At 43.6% G+C, this 21,803-nt stretch overlaps 1 protein-coding gene across 8 annotated transcripts in view; it reads right to left on the bottom strand.

Moving 5' to 3' along the window:
* The window catches only part of CNTRL (centriolin), a 77,980-nt gene that overhangs the window by 5,969 nt on the left and 50,208 nt on the right, over positions 1 to 21,803 (bottom strand). For 7 of the 8 annotated variants that reach the window (XM_008698824.2, XM_040631813.1, XM_040631814.1 and 4 more), the window contains 15 exons: positions 19,976 to 20,165; positions 18,618 to 18,931; positions 16,986 to 17,191; positions 14,333 to 14,525; positions 11,222 to 11,352; positions 10,951 to 11,091; positions 10,723 to 10,849; positions 9,743 to 9,907; positions 8,821 to 8,980; positions 7,382 to 7,497; positions 7,082 to 7,299; positions 4,924 to 5,081; positions 3,160 to 3,233; positions 1,840 to 2,028; positions 1,185 to 1,410 (listed from right to left, as the gene is read on the bottom strand). In XM_008698824.2, coding sequence (XP_008697046.2) covers positions 1,185 to 1,410; positions 1,840 to 2,028; positions 3,160 to 3,233; positions 4,924 to 5,081; positions 7,082 to 7,299; positions 7,382 to 7,497; positions 8,821 to 8,980; positions 9,743 to 9,907; positions 10,723 to 10,849; positions 10,951 to 11,091; positions 11,222 to 11,352; positions 14,333 to 14,525; positions 16,986 to 17,191; positions 18,618 to 18,931; positions 19,976 to 20,165 — 2,608 coding nt within the window. Of the gene's footprint in view, positions 1 to 455; positions 594 to 1,184; positions 1,411 to 1,839; positions 2,029 to 3,159; positions 3,234 to 4,923; positions 5,082 to 7,081; positions 7,300 to 7,381; positions 7,498 to 8,820; positions 8,981 to 9,742; positions 9,908 to 10,722; positions 10,850 to 10,950; positions 11,092 to 11,221; positions 11,353 to 14,332; positions 14,526 to 16,985; positions 17,192 to 18,617; positions 18,932 to 19,975; positions 20,166 to 21,803 lie in introns of all 8 variants that reach the window. The other variant, XR_005835237.1, reaches the window with a different exon arrangement.

Here is a 21,803-nt window from a genome sequence, read left to right as displayed (position 1 = left end):
CTGGGTCTTCCAAGTCCCCCGGCCCGCATCAGAGGCCCAGGAAAAGGCCCTAAGGAAGGTGCCTCCTGACCAAACTGGGTCCCAGAGGGCCAGACTCCAAAGTGACAGACAGCAATTGTCTTCCCTTTGAGTGTCAGAGACCAGTGAGAATAAGCAGCAATCATGAGGCGTAGGAGACACGGCACAGACGGCCGAAATGCTTTTTGTACACCTGGATTTTAATAAAGGGAAGTGCACCCGTACTTTTCCTTCACGGGAGGCAGTGCGGTGGAAAGAACATGGAAGCTGGAGTGGCATGAGCCCTGTTTTATGCTGGAGGCGCCTACTTCCTGTTCAAGGGGAATCTTGTATGCAAACACACAGTACACAGGGAGTACTCAATAAATAATGCTTATGAAGAAGAGTGACGGTTAAAATAGATTTTTCTAACCACGCTCTCTGGAGTAACACCCTACCCAGATTTCACTTTCACATGTCTGCTGTGGTCAGACTCAGCACATCCGGTAAGTTTCATTTTCACAATGAAATGGCTGGTCTGGATGTATCAAGAGTCGGGCCGGGGGGAGGAGTAATAACGCTTTCACCAAGTCCACCTGAGAGACAACAACATTTTCTGAGCATTATTAAACCCTGAAGCCTAAGAAAGAAAAAAATCATTTACTGATGTGGGAACAATCATTTATCCTGGGACTGACACATGGCTCAAGAGAGAGCAAACAGACCCAAAAGCAAACACCTGTCTTTTGGCAACATTCACTATGTCAAATTTGGACACAAGCAGAATTGTTAATATTGTTTTTTGATAGGGTGAGATGAAACGGATCATCGTTTCCAAAGCTCAAAATAGTGTACTTGGTAGAAAACCTTTAGAGTGCCTCCTGGAACTTCCTTGCCTTAACTGCTCTCTTCCTCGAGGCGGCATTCTCGAAGAAGGCAATATGGTCAAGTAAAAAGATCTCACAGTCTCAGGATCAAATCCCATCTCCACAAAGACAAATGCCCTGTGTCTCTGAGCCTGTTGTCACCTCTCATGGGGCTAGCAGGATCCAATGGGGCATCTCCTCCACGCCACGCGCCTCCCGACCCCCTTCTAGGCCTCGGCCGGGCTCTGGGTCTCCTCTAAACACCTGGCAAGACCACCAGCGCCGCCCCCCTCCCGCAGTGCCATGTTCGGCAACACATACTGGTCTGGGAGAGCGTTTTCTCCAGGGTCTCACTCCATCTTTCCTCTTCCTGCAAGGTCCTGACACGCTCCTCAGCCACCAGCAGCTTCGAGAGTACCTGGTCCAGCCTGCCTTTCTGCTCGCCTAATTCCCTCTCCAGCTGCTGCTGCTGCTCCTTCAGAGCCACGTTACTGGCTTCTAACTTCTTTTCTTCATATTCTCGCTCTTTCTGGAGTCTCTGAAACATCTTAATAGAGAACCACAGTCATAAAATAACAAATACAGTGTGTCCCAGATGAGGGAACCTTCATGGACACCAGCCAGGTTCCAGTTCCAGAGAAGGTAGGAACAGCCCACAGTGAGACAGTGAGTTCCCTTCACACAGGTGATCGTGCTGGGGCTGGAAAGCTATTTGGCCAGCACGTGAGGAGGGCATCATGCAGCCGGTGGCATGGGGCCAGCAAGAATCTTTACAGGACCCGTGTTCTGTGGTCTTAATGGTCCACAAATATTAATACCGAGAGAGTCAAAGCGTTGGTGTAAAATCGTCCCGGTTACACAGGGCGGATAAAGGCACTAGTCCTATGGGGGACCCTTCTGCACAGCCCCTGGCCGGGAAAAGCTCACCCCAGTGACAAAGTGTTTCTTTTTCGGTAAAATCAAAAATGTGTAGTACCATTTCTTGTTGGGCCAGCTTAGCCTTGTTTTCCTCAATCTCATTCCGAAGCTCTTGAAGCTGTTGCTGCTTTGTCTCCCCTTCTTTCCGGCAGTCTTCAAACTTCTTCATCCATTCACCGAGGTCCTTCTCGAGCCGGGTCTGTTCACTGAGCAGCACGTCCTTATGCTTGGTGGTGTGGAGCACGTCCTTTATGTGAAAGAACAAACGGAAACTACTAATAAAGCCATCTGCTCTAGGGCTGGCGAGTGCCCCTCCTGAGATCCAGCAAGTCTGGCAAATTAAACATGTAAGTCCCACTTCCTTTATTATCTCAGCAAACTTATTTAAGGCACCCAGAACGCAATTTAATCATCAGCTTTCCTCTTTTTAGTGTCTAAGAAGAGGACAGAAGACGTCACAACCTAAGAGATCCAGTTCTTCTGAACTTTAGTTGCTTCGTCACTGAGGTGGGAATAAACAACACCCACCTCACAAGATCGCTAAGAAGATTAAGGAGAGCTGCAAATAAGGCTTAATTCACATTGAAAATGAACCTAAAGTCATGGTTTTGTTACTATCTGAAATATTTATGTGGGTTGAAAAACTCAGAAAATAATAAATTCTTCTTTCTGCAAGGAACCCAAATTAAAACTTTTTGAAAAAGTTACTATATTTCTAACACAGAAAATATTCATTAGAGGCCATGTAAGAATATTTTAAAGATGGAGTACTTTAAGTTCTATACATCTTAGAAACACAGAATCGTAAAGACGGATGGAAGAATTCAGCTGTCTAATCCAATCCCTCGTTTGCATGGTGGAAACTGAGGCCCAGAACTTGCTTGAGGTTCTCTGAAACTGTTATAGCACTATTCTCATAGGACAGCACTCGATTATCTCTAAGTACAAGGGTCAAGAATCAGCTCTACCGAACATCTGACAAGATGCAGGCCCAGCTACTCTGAAGTCGGCAGTCACCCTGCCGCTCACTGAGTGACCAAGTCTGAGCCCAGCCTGTGGGGGCCCTGTCTGTGCCATGGATAAGAGACAGTCCGTCTGGTGCCTGAAGCCTCCCCGAGAGGCTGGCTGAGGGTTTAGGCTCTGGTCTAGCCACCACCTTATTATCTTTGAGTAAAACTTTGAATCAAGAGTTCTAGGGCTAAAATAAATGAGAAAATCACTGCTCTGCACCTTAAGTTCTGTGTATACATGTTTGTGTGTTATAAACGGCCCTATGGGGCCTGCTGGTATGAAAAGGAACCAACCTACTTGATTTGTGTTTTTAACCAATTGTCCGCACGCCCTCAGGGTACTATTAAATTACATTTGTTGTGCTTACCTGTTTTGCTAGGCTCAAATGGTCTTGGACATCAGCTAGTTCCTTCTGTAATGAGTTTACTGCTTCTTGTTTTTCTACAGAAGTAACATTTACATAACATAAATACACTTCTTTTCCAAATTCCCATCAGCACCCCCCCCCCGAAAGTAGAGTGCAAGTGAATATAAACTTATTTCTGTTAAATGCCATACCATCTCACTAAAAGGTCAAAAGAGTGAGTTAACACACACAACCTATATCTGGGCCTGGAGCTCAGGTTTTGAGATTTACATGTTCAAAACCTCACCATAAAAAAAAATGTGTAGATAATACCTAGTGTTGATGACGTGCATGGTTTAAAAATGGCTACCTTCTACACTGCTGGGAGAAATGCAAATCTGGTTCAACCTTAAAGGGAGACAATCTGGGAAGAGATTCTGTATGCGTGCGGGCTGTGGCACTTACTAGCCCTATGACCTTGAGGAAGTTACTTCGCACTTGAGTAAGTCACAAGGAAACTAAGCTTAAGCTTCCTCATCTGTAAGTGGGTGAAAGAGTTTCTATCTCATAAAAATGTTGCAAGGATTAAACGAAGAAATGCATATAAAATACCTGCATCGTGTCTGAGACACAGCAGTGCCCAACGAGTACGTTGGTAGCTAGAATTATTTAGGAACTTCTAATCACGGATGTTTACAAAATTTTGGTAATAAAGGTATTATCTGCATCTTTTTTGTTTTAAAACTACACACACATGCACACACATACTAAAATCGGGAAGGATATTTACCACACTGTTAATAGGAATTACCTCTGAGGGGTGAGGTCAACAGTAATTTTTATTCCATCTTTTTGCTTGTTTTTAAATTGTTCTTTAAGGAACACGAACTAATTTTTTTTAAACAGCATTACTGAGATACAATTCACATATCAAGCATTTCACCGATTTTAAAGTATGCAATTCATTGGCTTAAGGATATTCACAGCATTGTGCAAACATCACCGCAATCTAATTTTAGAACACTCCCGTCACTTCTAAAATAAGTCCCATGCCCATTAGCATGAATTATTTCTATAATAAGAAAAGCAAACAATTAAAAGAAGAACCCGGGAGGCGGGACCAAGGGGCAAAGCCAGTTTACATCTCGAATGGCCAAGTGTTGGACACCAGGGTCAGTCCCCATGCAGATGATGTTTGCTAACAGCTCCTTCTGAGGAAAAGCTGAGTTCTGGTTTTGTTTTTTTCAAGACTCTGCGCTTCAGCAAGACATGAAAAAGAGAAGAGGCTATGGAAACGCCTCTGGTTCCAGATATGCGGGTAGAAGAGGGCCAGCAGGAAACCAAACCCTCCCGGAAGAACGGCCCTCGTCCTCCCCCAGTGGCTGGTGGATGAGGAAGGTAAATGTCTGCTCTAAGAAGCAGACAACTGGACAGGCACATTCACGGCAGAGGGCTGACCACGCCGGACTGAAGGTGAATGTCTCAACAAGGACGGCTGCGTCCTCGCAGACGAACGAGGGCGTGTGGCAATTCCCTCCGCAGGGATCCGGCAGGACCGACATGCGGTTCTATAAATGCACATGTCTGTCTCCCTATCTTTGTCGTATAGTTTACGAAAGTACTAATACGGTTTTAACAAGGAAATATTTTTAGGTTATAAAACCTGACTTCTCATCTTTGTATAATTAAACTCCAAATTTGAAGGAAAATAAAAGGTTGTATATTCTGTAAAAAGAAGAACCTAACCGAAGGAGAGAGCCCCGCCCCCGCCGCCACGCCTCTTACCTTGTAGCCGCTGCTGCGCTGCTCCCAGGTCTTTCTGCAGTGAGATCTTCTCTCTGTTGAGTCGGTCTAGCTCCTGCTGCAGCTTTCTGACATCCAATTCCAATTTTTCTAAGTTTGCCTGCTCCATTTTGCTATTCTCTTCTGCAGCTGCTAAAACCCTACCGAGCAAGCAGAGTAAGTCAGACTATCGAACATAATACGTCCAAGCACACAAAGACACAGCCGACGAACAGTGTTGCGCTTTCACCGGGTGGTTATGGACTGTGAATGATTATAAACCGTAACAAAACTTAAGGCTCTTCAACTCATTTTCAAAAGACATCTTATTTTCAGCTTTCCAAACAGGAGATTTTTTGGAAAGTGACTCACTAAACTGAAGTTTTATAAAAATCAGATATAAAAACATGGACAGCACTCAGAATTCCCCAAATCTGGTGATTAAAATAGATGGCTAGCTTCTGATAAGTGAGAAAGCAGGAAACACAAGTGTATAACAGGATTTGTCCAAAAAGCAGACAAGCACGAGCCTGCATTCTTTTAGCGATCGGAGTCCTCGAGTATGGGCTGCTTCCTTCTGGCCTCTCTCCCTGAGCGTAGTCGCTCTGAGACTCAGCCATGTTGTCGTGTGTACCAACACTGCATTCCCTTCTTACTGCCGAACAGTATTCCATGGTATGGATACACTCTATCCATTCACCAGCTGATGGACATTTAGGTTGTTTCCAGGTTTTGGCTGTTGCAAATAAAGCTGCTATGAACATTAAAGCACATCATTCTCTGTATGCGCATACGCTTTCACGTCTCATGAATAAATATGGAGGAGCGGAATGGCTAGCTCTTCCGGTCAATGTATGTAAGAGTTTTTAAATAACTGCCAAGTTATTCTCCAAAGTGGTCCAACATTTTACATTCCCACCAATTGTGTATGAAAGTTCCATGCCAGCATTTGGTATGGTCAGTCTTTCACTTTAGCCCCCCCAATAGGTATGTAGTGTTAGGGCGACGTGGTTTTAATGTGCATTTTCCTAATGGTTAAGGATGATGAGCATCTTTTTATGCATTTATTTGCCATCCATTCATCTTCTTAAGTGAAATGTCTGCTCAAACCTTTTCCCCACTTGAAAACCTGGGTTGTTCGTTTTCTCATTATTGAGTTATGAGAGTTCTTTGTATATACATGCTCTGGGCACAAGCCCTTCATGGAAATACATGGTTGCAAAGATTCTTCTCCTAGTCTGTGACAGGTCTTTTCATTATCTTAACAGTGTCTCTTGAAGAGAAGTTTTGAATTTTGATGAAGTTCAATTTTACCAATTTATTCTTTTATGGACCATGCTTTGGGTGTCAGATCTAGGAAATTCTGCCTAACCCAAGGTCACAAAGGTTTTTTTTCCCTATGTTTTCTCCTAGAAGTTTTATACTTAGGTTTCACATTTATGTTTATGGTCCATTTTGAGGTATTTTTATGAATAGTGTGGTTATTCATTTTTAAAGTTCATTTTTGGGGTTTTGGATATGCAATCCTTTCAGCAATATTTTTTGAAAAGACCGCCTTCTCTCTACTGAAAAAGATGCCTTTGCATCTTTGTCAAAATCAGTTGTCCACACATTTGTGCATTTACTTTTGGACTTATTATTCTGTTCCATTGACTGATTTTTCCATCTTTATACCAATTTTGACATCAGGTAGTGTTAGCCCTAACTTTTGCTCTTTTTCAAGGTTGTTTTGGTGCCATAGCTAAAAGGTTTTAGATTCTATGTCCATCCTTTGCATTTCCACATGAATTTCAGAACCTGCTTGTCAATTTCTATTTTGAAAGCCTGTTGGGATTTTGATTGTGATTGTTCTGAACCTACAAATCCATTTGAGAACTGAATCTTAAGAATACTGCCTTTCTACCCACAAACAGGTTTCTTTCTCCACTTGGCTGTATCTTCTAGGTTTTGTTATTTTACCTAAGAAAATCCACAACTGTTTATTTTAAAAAGTGCTTTGGAAAAAGAAAAGCCTAAAAGGAAATGCACCCAGAAATGCTACTGGTGAGCTGTATTGTGATACTGAGTTTGTGGAGTATTTTTTTTTCCTTTTCTCTATTTTCCACTCTTTTTTTTAGTCTTCAGGAAGGGATCTTGCAAGCTTATTGGTTTTTGCTCTCACCGTTTGGTCTGCGCCAACTTCTTTTCCCAGCTGGCCTGTTTTTCTTCGAGATCTTCCTTTTCTTTGCACAAAGACTCAATACACGACTGTAATGCTCGGGTCTCAGCAGTCATCCGCTCTACTTCCCGTTTGTCCCTCTCGAGCAGCTGCTTCTGCCACTCTATCTCCCCTCTCTGTCGCAGGGCTGTCTGCTGCAGACTCTCTAACTGCAGCCTCTCCTAAATCAGATAAAAGGGGACTCACACATGCCCAAAGAGAAAGACTGCAGTAGGCTAAGGCGAAAACGGCTTTGTTTATTACCTCCAGCACTTCGACCTGAGTCTTCTCCAACTCAGACACCTTTTGGTCATGCTGTAGCTTCAAACCTTGCAGCTCATTATTTTCAAGTTGCAACATGTCCAGAATATTCTTTAATTCTAAGAGGAACAGAACACGGTCCATGATATTAAATGAAGTTGGAAACATTTACAAAATGAAACAGAAAATAATGCTGTTGATACAAGAAACAATAGGTCATCAAAACATATCTATAGTGCTGAATTAATGGAGTTAATTGTATTTTTTAAAAGATTTTATTTATTTATTTGAGAGAGAGAGAGAGAAAGAGGCGTGCACACGAACAGGGGGAGGAGCAGAGGAAGAAGCAGACTCCCCACTGAGCAGGGACCTGAGCCAAAGCCAGACGCTTAACCACCTGAGCCACCCTGGAGCTAACTGTATTTTATGATTATGGATTATGTATTTTAATGAAAAAAAAATCCTTTAAAATATTGCTAAACATTAACTTTTTGTTAAAAACATTTTAATAAAAACATTAACAAAGATCTAGTTTTAAGAGCAATTACCCCAACTAAATGAATTTTAAAATAGGAAAAATGTTAAAATACATAAGCTGAGATTCAGATAATTTTTTATCTTCTAAAATACAGATTTTCAAGTATTAACTCTCTTTTCTGATTATACAAATATTTGCTCACTATAAAAATTTCAAGAAAAAGTAAAAAGAAAAAATGAAAACCCATTATCACCTCACATCCAAAGATGATCACTACAGCCACAGCATTTTGATGTATTTTCTTCTAGGAGTGTGTGTGCACGTGCATGCGTGCAGACGTGTGTGCACACACATGCACAGATTTTCAAAATAAACTGGGACTATGCTCTATATTCAGTTTTATATCTATTTTTTCAGGCTTCCCATCAGCATTTTTGCATGTCATTAAATATTTAAAATGTGGCTTTTAAATTGGCCAAGTTTCCAAATTCTGTTATTATAAATTTTGCTACAAGTAACCAACTCAGCCAGCTTGATTTGGAAAACAAGGAAATAAAGATTTACTTACTTACTAAATAAATACAACATTGCTGCCATATATATGAATGCTTGCCCTCTCTCAGTAACTAGAAATGGGCTAAACGGTTCAATAGGTGTGAATTTTCAGACCTGAAATACTGGGGGGCTGGGCCAATTTATTTTTCTATCCAAAAGCCTGTTCAGTGTTCTTCCTTCTCCATACCCTGGTCAGCAATGATTATGACTATCTTGCTCTTAAATAAACTTTACCAATCTGAATGGCAGAAAATAGCGTATTCCTTTTATAATACTGCTTTTCTTTGCTCATTTGTAACAAAGTTGAACTTTAAAAGAAATCTATTCCACCCTTTATATTCTTTCTGCGATCTGGAATAGAGATATTTCCAACCTCTGACTTTATATGATTGCTTTCCTCTAAACTTACCAGTTTTATGCTTAGACATCTGCCCTAAAACTACCTGAAGATTTTCTTCCTCTTTTTCAATTTCCTGCTTTATGAATGCGAGTTGAGTTTTTTTTTCACTAATCTGGACATTCAGTTCTCCTTTCTGAAAACTGAGTTCTTCCAGAAGAGATTTTACTTCCTGTGCCAAAAAAAAAAAAAGAAAGAAAGAAAGAAAAAAGCTCAGCTCTGCTTTACAAAATTATGAATAGAAATTACACTGAAATCAATTTTGTTATTAACTATTTCATTTCACAAAAATTCTAAACTGGAAACAAGTTCAACTTTGTCTTTTATGTCAAGAACAGCACTGTGTTTTATTTTACACTAACGTATTTCTGTACAATAGAAGAAAGTCACACATTACCTTCGCTTAAAATGCATAAACGGTATTTATTCTGTGCAAGGCACTATGTTATCGAAAGAAAAGGCTGGCTCTGATACATCTCCTGCCCTCAAGAGGCTGAGCACCTTGGGGAAAATTAGGCAAGGAGCATAAACACGATCATGAAAGGCCAAGATGCCCTAGGCAATGTGCAAAGTGCCCCAAACTCAGGAGACAGAGAAACTCCTTCCAAGGTAAAGGAAAAGTCACGGAAGTCTTCTTAGTGGCATCAAAGTGAACCATGAAAAATGGGTAGGATCTGGACATTCCCAAAAAGGAACTTCCTAGAGAAGAAATGGTATGAGAAAAGGCACAGAGGCAGAGAACCTCCATGGGAGAGCTACCCATGCAGCCACAGCCTGCATATGCAACACCACATTAAACTGATGTTACAGAGGGGTCAAGGTTCAATTTATATTTAAAGAACACTTAACAGGCTGTCTGATAGAAAAATAAAGTCTCAAAATAAATCTACAACATCATCCTAGGACTCTTAAAAAAACCTAGTGAAAAACACACCCGAATGTGATTGCACTTCTCCGTCACTTCGGTTTCTCCCAGTCTCAGCGCTTCCTGGAGGTCAGCTTTGGCCTGGACCATGCTTTCCTGGAGTAGATGCAGCTCTTCCTTTTTATGCCCTAACTGCCTGTCCAAGTCCACCATCTCCTGCTGCTGACCCGACACCTGCATTGAAGAAAAGGGAAGAATGCGGAGCTTGCCAAAGGCCAGGCAACCTTCAGCACTTGCTGTGATGGAGGATACCCCATTCAGCTAATGGGACTGGGGGAAATGAGGACTAGCCTCATTGTACTTATCCCAGCCGCAAGAGGCAGGAGGGCCAGGCCGGGGCTGCAGGCATAAAATGCCTAATAAAGATCCTGAGCTCACCTACGTAAAAGCACTCAAAGCATAGCAAAAACAATACGATAAGAATGATTATCCCTCGGGTTATGGTTTTCAAAATACTCACATATTTATACCTTATTCCATTTAACAACTATCTTGGCATGGAAGTCAGGCAGGGATTTTAAAAATTTATTCATTTTGCAAATTTAAAAATGACTTACAATTTTAAGGACGGTACACATTTGTTTATATAAAGAGCAGAAAATGCAGACACGCAAAAGGAAGAAAACAGAAAATATTCATAATGTCCCCTTATCAGATGACAGCTTTGGTACTTTGATATAAACTAAAAATACAAGCACAAGTGTTCATAAACACATTTGGCACAAGTGATCTTAGGGTGCATCCTGTTTTGAGACTTACTTCTTTCACTCATTAATATATTCCACTGAGTCGGGATTCAAACTTGGGCTGGACTCTACTCTTAATCACTAGGAAATACAGCCTCATTTATGCTTTATATCTTCTTTTGTATTTTCCAGTCTTTTCTACAATCGAACATGCATTACTTTTTATAATCAGACATTAGGATTAGAAATGATGTAGGTTCCAAAGCAGCACGAGCTGGTTTTTCAAGGCATCTGTTGCCCTACCTGCCTTTTCAGCTTCTCCAGCTCAGCTTTCTTGGCCTGCAGGAGGGTCTCTGACTCTTTAAGGACCTGCAGGTGGTGATCCTCGCTGTGCTGCGCCGTCTCGAGGTCCTTCTGCAGCTTCTGCAGCCTGCGAACACCAGCAGTACTAGAGCGGGGCCCAAGGGAGGCTGGACCCCAAGCGCTGTCTTCCAGCTCAAGCCCCGTACGCCCGACAGAGGCTGTACTTACTCTCCTGTCAGGACCTCCTTCTTCTTGTTTAGACACTGGAAGTCTGAGTCTTTTGCTGCCACAACTTCATTTATTTCTTTCAAGATTTCCTCTTGCTCCATTTTGTGCTGCTCCAAATCCTTTGTGTCAGCCTGGAGCAGCCTAAAACACATTGCTTTATTCTCCACGGCCCCTTAGACTTAACCTGCATTATTTATCATAAGGCGACTGTTATCCCATGAGGACCAAACTTCTCACTCGTCTCACTGAACAGCTGAGGGACCCCACCTACCTGAGCCGCTGGTCAGCTTTGACAAGGTTAACAGCAGTTTCCTGGGCTCTCTTTTCTAACTCCTCAGCATCTTTCTCGGTTTGCAATAAACTTCTCTTGGCATCAGCGAACTTCTCGACAGCATTTTTTGTCTAAAAAAGACATCGTCATTAAAAGCAATTCAGTTACCATACTGCCGCACAGCTATTCTGGTGTAAATTGGTACAACTCTTTCGGAAAACAACAAGGCAAGACAAAAGACTGGTAAAAATGTTCAGTCACTTTGACTCTCCAATTCTCGGAAAAGAATTCAGGAGAAAAAACTATCACAAATAACAGATTCAATAAGTGATAACACATTAACACAATGGGATACTGTGTAGCCTTTAAAATGACAACACAGCAACATGGAAGAATGTTGTTGATATTATGTTGGCTGAAAAAATAAATTTAAAATGGTATAAGTACTCTAAGAGCAACTATGTAAAACTGGATCTCTGCCCACAAAGACAGAAAGGCTACAAAAAAGAAACAGTCCCTTAAGGGTAGTGAGGCTATGAATCTTTTTACTGTACAGTCTGTACAGGGGCGCCTGGGTGGCTCAGTTGGTTGAGCGTCTGCCTTCAGCTCAGGTCATGATCCTGGGTCCTGGGATCGAGCCCCGCATCTGGCTCCCCGCTCAGCGGGAAGTCTGCTTCTCCCTCTGCCTGCCACTCCCCCTGCTTGTGCTTGCGCTCTCTCTCTCTGACAAATAAATAAAATCTTTAAAAAAATAACCTGTATATTATTACACTATTTTGATTAAAAATATCTCCCCAATTAAGCGACAACAAACTGATTTTTACCAATATTCCCTCCTCATAGAGATTATTCTGTACTGTTTTATCATGGTAAATAAAACCTCAATGATTTAAAGATGATTATTTATGGCTGAGAAACACAAATACTAAATATTTTTGTTGAAGTATTTAAAAATCTTCCTATACAAGATCTGGCAAAAACAGATTTTTCTTTCTTTCTTTTCAAAAACAGTTATTTTTTTTTAATCAACTTGGTTTCCTTTTTCTGTCTAAAATAAGAGGCTTAAAACAATGTCATCAAAGGTCCAAAAATAGTGTTTGATTTGCACTTGGTTGAGCAGTGACTCACCTTCAGGCAAAAAGCTCCAGCTCTGCAGTTGCACTAAACTCACAGGCGTATGTTAAACTCGCCTACTAAATACCCCGTGTGGAGGCAGAAGGGCTGGCAAGCTCCCAAACAGCTAAATATTTCCTTATTTTTTAAATTTAAAATCAATTAACATAGAGTATATTATTAGTGTCAAGGGTAGAATTTAGTGATTCATCAGTTGCATACAGCACCCAGTGCTCAGTACATCCGGTGCCCTCCTTAATGCCCATCACCCAGCGACCCCATCCCCCCACACCCTCAGTTAGTTTCCTAGAGTTAAGAGTCTTGTGGTCTGTCTCCCTCTCTGATTTCGTCTTTTATTTTTCCCTCCCTCCCCCTATGTTCATCTGTTTTGTTTCTTAAATTCCACATATGAGTGAAAGCATATATCTGTCTCTGACTGGCTTATTTCGCTTAGCATAATATCTTCTAGTTCCATCCACATCATTGCAAATGGTTAAGATTTCATTTTTTGATGGCTGAGTAATATTCCATTGTACATATAAAGCACATCTTTATCCATTCATACAGCCACATATTTCACCACACTTCTTTCCATGTCAGAGAGCTGGTTCCAGTCAGTTTCATCGGCACAGCACTGGACATAATGCACTACATGCCCATGCTTCTAAGCAGTTTTTGGTCTCTTTCTTTGTTAGGTTTTAACACATCTGGCATCTTTACGTAACACCATCTTCTCCCCCCTACTCTACTCCCCCTTAGCAAGCTGCCTCCCTGAGTCATTTTGGGAGGCTGAAGGGGAAGAGCTTACTAGCCTCGGTTCACTTACTATCTCTGCCGACTACCAATATCTTTCATTTTCTTTATACACCAGTGATAAATTCTTCTCCAGTCCTGCTCACACCTATGTTCTCTCACAAGTATCTAACAGAAGGAGGAACTGATTGTCTGAAAAGACACCAGGATGTTTTTCCATTCTTATTAAAGCCATCACTCACAGAACTTCTTTAATAAATCCTTCATTTCGGTTCCTGGATAATAGATTTCTGTTCATTTAAATCCATCCATGTTGAAAGAGCAACATGTAAATAGTAGTTCCTGAAATGCTCCATGTGAGTCTGGGACTTCCTCACTCTGGAATTCTCCTCAAACTAAGAAAGTTCTCTTGGTGAAGCAGAACTTCAGCTGTGCGACCCTGGGCTAGCTGCCAGCCTCTCTGTGCCGCACTGCTGAACTGGGCTAACCACCTCCTTACAGGTTGCCAGGAACGTTAAATGAGGCGGTATTTATAAAACAGCCAATGTGTGGCCAGAGTAAAGGCCCAGTAAAAGATAGCTCCTTTTCCTCCTTGATTTCCTTCTATGTTGTAGTCTCAAGAACACGACCTCAGACCAAAAAATATTTGATTTTATAGGAGAACAAAGCAATACTAGGAAGTCGTCTTCTGAGATCCTCAGCTGTTTTAGAAGAATATAAGACTGACCTATTTAATACACAGAGCTATCAGAGCCCAAGTAATTTAGAAAAGACACGCAGGATAAGGAAGTGGGGTGCGTTAGGAATTAAACGAGTTTGGTAGCTTTCAATAGGCTACTTCATTTAGGAGCGCCGGGGTGGCTCAGTCAGTTAAGCATCTGCCTTTGGCTCAGGTCATAAACCCAGGATCCTGGGATCGAGGCAGGCCCGCATCGGGCTCCCTGCTCAGCGGGGAGTCTGCTGCTCCCTCTCTCTCAAGTAAATAAAATCTTAAAAAAAATATATGTTACTTCATTTAACCCTTACTGAACAGCCTTGGTATTCCTGGCCTGAACTGACAGAGAAGGAAAGCAAAGCTGGGGATTTTAGGGGGCTCGCCCCAATTCTCACAGCTCTTTAACTAGTAGAGCGCAGCCTGAAACCCAACTGTCTGCCTCGGATGACTGTGTTCTTATCATGCTTTCTTCCTAGTCCTTCATGCCGCCAAAAGTAAGCACCATCAGCCCAAACCACAACAGAACATACTTTCTCTTTCGTGCATGAAAGTTCGCTCTCGGCCTCCGCCAGCAGCCGGTCGGCTTCCCTGAGCTCTGCGCGACGCTTCAGAAGGGTCCTCTCAAGGCACTCAATTTCATCGACAATATCTTCACGGTGTTTGAGTGACTTCTCTATCTCTAGTTCATTCACAAGACTTTCAACATTTCCATCTATGAAGTCTCTAAAAAATCATATATACACACATTAAGACACTTTAAATGCAGACGATATAGACACTTGTAGCCTGATTAAAAAATGTACGATGATTTTCTTTTTCTTTTCTTTTTTTTTAAAGGTTTTATTTATTTATTTGACAGAGAGAGAGACAGCCAGCGAGAGAGGGAACACACGCAGGGGGAGTGGGAGAGGAAGAAGCAGGCTTCCAGCGGAAGAGCCTGACGTGGGGCTCGATCCCAGAACTCCGGGATCACGCCCTGAGCCGAAGGCAGACGCTTAACGACTGCGCCACCCAGGTGCCCTGATTTTCTAATTTCATATGAGAAGCAGTGGGAGAGACACCTACATTTGATTATGTTCAAGGCCTATGTTTACCCTCTTATTCAACATGGCATACTGCTGGGGGCGCCTGGGTGGTCCAGTCGATTAAGCGTCCAACTCTTGATTTCGGCTCAGGTCATGATCTCACGGTCATGAGATCGAGCCCTGCACCGGGCTCTGTGCTCAGCATGGAATCTGCTTGAGATTCTCTCTCTCCCTCATCCTCTGCCCCTCACACACATGCACAATCTTTCTCTCTCTCTAAAATAAGTAAATAAATCTTCAAAAAAATATATGGTGTACTGTTGACACGGAGTACACAATATGCATAAAGTATGATGTAGTTGTTATATCTTTTTTGATTCTTTTTTTTTTTTTTTTGGTCAGCACTTGTCAAGACAGTGTTGATACTTCTATTCTTCTGTGGTATAAAAATAAAACAAACTACTACCATAGTAATAATCCATTCCCTTAAAATTCGCTCTCAAGTTGCAGCTCAGCAGCTGCCTCAAGGACTACCTAATTTCGCCATTTACTCTGTTCTGCTAGAGTAAAATTATGGTGACAGTATTTGACAGATCAGAAAGCAAGACACAGGATTCACTAACTCAAGGCTAACATGTCAAAATTATTTGAAAATGAAACTATGACAGAAAAAGATGAAAATAAATTCATCAACATATTAACAAATTCTTTCTCTTTAAATAAAGGCAGACAGATGATCTTTATTTTCTTGCTTGGACATTTCTGTGTTATCCAAATTCAAAATGATCATTTATTATACTTTTATAACTAGGAAAAGAAGTGGTTATCCCACTGCCTTCCTACCCTCCCTCAAACCACCGCACAATAAAAACCCTCTCCCCCATCACATACGTACAAAATAGCATAATCACCTTTGCAACCCTCCGACATCTAGTCCCCGTTTTCTCTTGGTGTGACCCCTGCTTTTCCCTGCCAGGTCTATTAGCCAGTCATGTGTGAGCTCCTAGAAGGTAGAGACCATAGCTCACTCACCTCTGTGACCTCCACAGATCTCCCCCCAACTGTGGTGCCTGGGCTAGTCTGGCTTCCACGACAAAAAACCGGGGAACCACGATAACTCACGGACTACCGCCGAGGATGGGCTTCTACCCGTCTGACGCGCTGAGCAGATACTGCGCTTGTTACCGGACCCTATGCCAGATGCCGGGCACAAAGACGGAGGCCCAGCGACTGCCCTCCTGGGCTCCTTACAACATGGCATGAACAGTACTATGCCCAAGGTTGTCAACCCCAAACTGCGGGAGCCTGAGATGAGAAAGGCTTTGTGTGAGAGATGGGATCCCTGACCTTCACCCGGAAAGACAGGGTGGAGTTAGGCAGGGAGTAGGGAAGCCACTTTAGGCAAGGACAGTATGTGCAAAGGTGGGGAGGCAGGAGAAGATGTGGTGTTTGGGGAAACCACAGAAGAGTAGACAGGGCGTGAACAAACACTGTGTGTGGGAGAGAAGGTAAGACAGGCAGGGTTCAGATCTGGAGGGCGGCATGTACTGTGATGGGACTGTGTCACATGGGGGAGTGGCATGCTCAGATCTTAGCTATGTTGAGGGTAGAATGGAGAGGCTGGACATGGAAGGCCAATGTGGAAACTATTACAATGACCGAGGATGACCTGATTAAAGGCCGGGGCAGCAGTGATGAAAGAAGGGGACCAGCTTAACAACTCTTTGTGTATATTTCTAGGACCTGGACACCAGCTGGAGGTGTGGCAAAGTGGGGAAAGAGACACGGAGGACACCTGGCGTGTTTTTAGTCAGGGTAACTGGGGAGGGCGGATGGCTCTGCCATTCTCCAACAGGGCCTACAAGAAGAGCTGATTTGGATTACTGGCCAAGAGAACTCAGACTTGCACTACGCAGCCTGGGTGTCGCCCAGCGGCTACTACTTTAATTTAAATTCAACTCTATTCCTCACTTCCACTGGCCACATTTCAAGGGCTCAATAGGCACATGGGGCTAGTGACCACTGCTCTGGACAGCACAGATCTGCAGCATTTCCAAGATCACAGAAAGTTCTACTGGAAACACTAATTTAGGTTACCTTAATGAGCCAGTATCTTATTCATCAGAATTATAAAAATAAAATGGCTAACAATAATTACTTCCGCTGTTGATGTTTCTGGATGGTTCTATGTAATTCTTCTACTTCATATTCTAAGTCTTTCTTCTCTTGCAAAAGACCATCAATATTTCGATGCAGTTCTTCCAGTTCTTTCTCCGACTGCTGCTTAGATGCTCTCATGCACAATTCCTGTTTCTCAGATTTTAAATGCTGCATTATGTCTTCTAATCTAGAAACTTCATTCTCCTGAACAAAGGAAAAAAAGTAGTACTGAGAACATCACTTGATGTTTCCCTTCTTTCCTGCCAAAGGCTGCAATTAACTGGGCTTGGAGTGCTATCTACAATGTGAAAACAGTGGTAGCTTCTAAGACTTCAGTGCGAAAAGAAAAATTACGCCAAGCCAATTTTTCACATCCCACAGATGAAACCGATGACCTAAGAGAGCTTTTAACTTTTCCATCAGCCCAACTATGGTGGACACCCACTCCCCAAGCACCTCTTATGCATGATCTCTACCTCCAGAGGGCAGAAAGTAGAAGAGACTGACACAGCGGTCTCTCCCTCCTCTGGGCACAGGGGAGGGGAGCTGTCTGGAAGGCTGCGCAGAGGAAGGGGTGTTTCGCCTGGGTTTTGAAGAATAAAGGACATGGGGAAGACCTAAGCTGAAGAAAGAACACGTGCAAATGCACGGAGGTCTAGGAGGGCATGTGAGAAACTACAGGACAGCCGGGTACTGCTGGCAGGTAACAGAACCAGTGTAAGAGGGGGTCACATGCCGAGCCGACAGCACTGCCATAAACACACGTGTGCTGAGACTCTGCAGGGCGACGTGAGTGACTACCATTTCAGCCGTGTGAGCACGCGCAGGCCCTCAGCCACCAGCCTGACCGACTGTCCTAGTCCTTGTCTTCCTCTCAATCTCCTGGGAGGGAAAGGAAAATCTAAAGAGCTCTTTAGACTCTGTCTTGAGTTTGAAGGAGGAGTTTGTAGTACATTCTAGTTCTTTAGAACCACAGAGTTACAAAGCAAGCTAGTGATCAGGAAGTAATCATTTTTGAAATCTAGCCTTAGATAAGAATTTGAAATACACTAAAATTTACGTAGTTAAGGTGCCTACAAATGAAGAAATGTTATACAGTCATTAAAGTACTGCTTAAAAACATTTGTAAAACCACGGGGGAAATGCTTGTAACGTTAAGTGGGAAAAACAGAATATGAAATCTGTGTAAGAATTATGAAAAGAAAAAAATAATTATGAATCTTCCCACCCAGAGATTATCCCCACTACAAACTTGCTGCTCATACACGCGAATACACAGCACATGCGTGTGTGTGTGCACACGGATACATGTGTGTACAAGTACAGGCGGTACTACGTGAAGACACCTCTCTGTACACATCAGTACTTCTCAAAATACACAATAAGCTTTCCAAAAATGGTTAATTTCTGGACTGAAAGCATTTTTGTTACAAGATGGTTAAAGTCTGCAGACTGGCCTGGTATCCTAACTCTTGTCCAGAAGAGTATTTTAATAAGAGAATGCTTCCTCCATTCTAAACGCCAACCTTAGAAAACAAACTTGGGACATAACTCGTTCATAAATAGGTCGAATCATTACATATATAAACTTACTCAGTCTACCATGGACGCACTGTGTCTTTCCACTTACCAAGTTATGATGTTCTGGGACGTTGCAATGCAGCACCCCCACGGGGATGAGGGGTACGGAGAAGCTGGGAGGCGGAGGCCCATACACAATGGGAGCCCCAACAGGAGGTGGGCCATAAACAACAGTGCCGGGGTTGAGAGGTTGGCTATTGTTGGGCAAGGGAGGAGGGGGTGCATACAGGGCCATGCCCTGGGGTACAGGAGAACCATCGGGAAACACAGTGTACATCATGTATCCGGGAGGAGGTACGAATGGATGGTCCTCTTGGTCGTCTAGCTCACTCTCTTCCTGGCTATCTCCTCCACTGTCTGCATCTTAAACAAATAAACAGAAGCGTGTTTTACCCCCATGGCTTATTAGGTAAACAAATTTTGTTGAGAATGGCAGCATTTAGGCCCAAATCCCTGAGACATGGGAATGAAACTTTGCAAAAAAGGTCAAAAGCAGTTTTGAAAAGCTGATCAAAACAGGGATTCATGTTCTTTTCAGTAGCTGATAATTGAGTTTTTCTTGTGCCTATCTGCTGATGTGCTTTTTTCTGTGTTCATTCGTTCATTTATTCAGCAACCATTCGGGTGCCTGCTTCAGGTGGCAGAAGAGACCAACAGAAATGCAGAGCTGAGCAGTGAGACCCACAATCACGGTGCCCGGCACTCCGAGCTGCTGGCTTCCCTGCTTATCTCCCTGACCGGCAGGATCCACATTTAGCACCGATGACAGACAGCCTAGCACACAGCAGGCACTCAATAAATAGCTCCCGAATAAACACATTCTCCAAAGGTGATATTCCCATTTTACACTCAACACTGTAAAAGGAGCTCAATAATTTGCCTAGGCCCACGCAGCTGCCTACAGCAAGAGCTAGGATGGGCTCCCAAGTCCGACTCCTCCTCTCGGGGTTTTAGAACATGGACCTGTACCACTTCACGTTAGTCGAGCTAAACAACGCCAGGACACAAGGATGGAAGCACCTGCCATGCTCCAGCAGCACAGGGGAAGAAGCTGCTCAGTCAGCCTGCGTGAGGCAGGGGGGACGAAGGTACATAACGGAGTGTTGCTGGAGGACCTGAGTCTTGCTGAAGGTTAAGCAGGAACAGATTAAGGACAGGAAGGAAGAAGGACGTTCTTAACAGAGGGTTTAAAACAGGGAGGTTAGAGGAACGTGCCATGCTGTGGGTATCTCAGGCAGCTGGGATGGCTGACTGTGGGACAGTAATGGGAGGTGAGACAAGAGGTCACTGGCCAAGGCCGCAGCACAGAGGGCTTGCAGAGCAAGCTAAGGAGTCTGGACTGTGTCTTACAGATTTCAGGGAACCAATAAAAGAGAAATGCAACTTCCCTTCTTTGATTTAACTTACCTCTATTTGAAAATGATTTATGTAACCCACTCCTGATGGGAGAATACACCCAGTATCCTGAGACAGGTGGAGGCCCACTGTCCTCCTTTCCATCCTGCCGTCCACGACGTGGTTTTCTAACAGGAGTGGAGGCTGTGTACTTTAGGCCGACACCAGAGTCCTTGGTGGCCTGGGAACTGTGGCTGGAAACCTAAAATAAATGATAGAAGAGCCCACTATTTATTAGAAATGAAAAGGCTGAGTTGGAGAAATGCCAAAGTCTAGAACAAAGTTGAGATGTAGCAAAGTTGAGAAAGAACTGATTTCTTTTCATAGATTCTAATTATCAGTTTTCAGACAGAAGTGAGACATGATTACACAGTCGAGTCAGGTAAATGGACTGAGTGTCGGCCTCTCCTCGCCAGTACTCATCTTTCTTGGTGGTTCCTCCCCTTCTGCCTTATCCTTGACGGACCACCAAGGCAGGCCAAGGAAACCAGTGAATTTTTAAGGCCATCTGGGATATTAGTCTCCTGCTGTCCTGGGAGCCTGGTGTGGCTGTGAAGCTACACTCTGCTACCCTGCCTCCTTCCCAGTCATAAGCAGGTCTCCTTCCCAAACCCTCGCCCAGCTTTACAATGTTACATCTAACCTGGCAGCTTCCACATCCAGCCCTGGCTGTCAAGGCGGTCTGGATTCTGGTTAAATCTACACAGCCCTGGGATCCTAATGTGTCAGCCGCTTCACCCTGACTGTTGCCTGTCAGCTGATTTCTGGCAGGATGTCACCCAGCCCCTTGGCTCAGGAGGCGGGCCGCTTACCATCCTCTCCTTACTTCCCACCTTCAAGCCCCAAGCCTTGACCATTCTGTCTCCTGAACATCTCTCGGTGCCGTCTCTTCTCCTCCAGCTCCACTGCTCTAGCTCTGGCTCCTGTCCCTCACAGAATGAGATCACACAGCGCCCCCCACCCCGCCTCAAGTTCACCCACCGCCAGTCAGGCCCCCACCCTCAGCCTGATTATTCCTCCTAGACTATGGCTCTGATCATATTACACACAGCCTTGTCTCCAAGGCCTCCACAAGTCAGTGCAACAGATTTTGAGGCCCTTTTCAAAAGTGTGAGTCCGGGACGCCTGGGTGGCTCAGTTGTTAAGCCTCTGCCGTCGGCTCAGGGCATGATCCCGGCTTTCTGGGATTGAGCCCCACGTCAGGCTCTTCCCATGTGAGCCTGTTTCTTCCTCTCCCACTCCCCCTGCTTGTGTTCCCTCTCTCGCTGGCTATCTCTTTCTCTGTCAAATAAATAAGATCTTAAAAAAAACAAAACAAAAAAAAAAGTATGAGTCCAATCTACTTTTCCAAACTCACCTTTCACTGTTCCCATCCAACCGTCCAGCCCCACAAGGCTACTCACCACAGCTCAACCAATTCCCCCCTTCCACATATTTCCTCCCTTCTAAAAGCCCGCCCCTTGAGGGCTAAGTGCTGACTTCATGACTGTGCGTGAAGCTTTCTTTCCTGAACTTCCCCATGCGAGGAATCCCTAACACTTCTCTACACCAGAGCACGCAGGTCAAGTCTGTTGTCACATGCACGCCACTGTTGTAATTACACTGGTGTACCGGTCTGCACCAGCGCATGAGCTCTTTGAGAGCAAGGGCTAGACCATTCCTCATGGCACCCCACCCCACCTAGCACCTGACCTGGATTTCAGTGAACACGAATGAAATGTTGGCTAAAATCAACTGAAATCCAGGTGCCCAGGTTTCTGTCAGCCTCTGCACAGTTTTATACCCATTTCCAACAGGCACTCTGGGCTCGTCGCCTTATCCCCTTGCAGGATCTTCTATC

Source organism: Ursus maritimus, unplaced genomic scaffold (assembly GCF_017311325.1).
Source record: "Ursus maritimus isolate PB19 unplaced genomic scaffold, ASM1731132v1 scaffold_17, whole genome shotgun sequence".
Lineage (NCBI taxonomy): Eukaryota > Metazoa > Chordata > Mammalia > Carnivora > Ursidae > Ursus > Ursus maritimus.
This window is presented reverse-complemented; position numbering and strand designations above follow the sequence as displayed.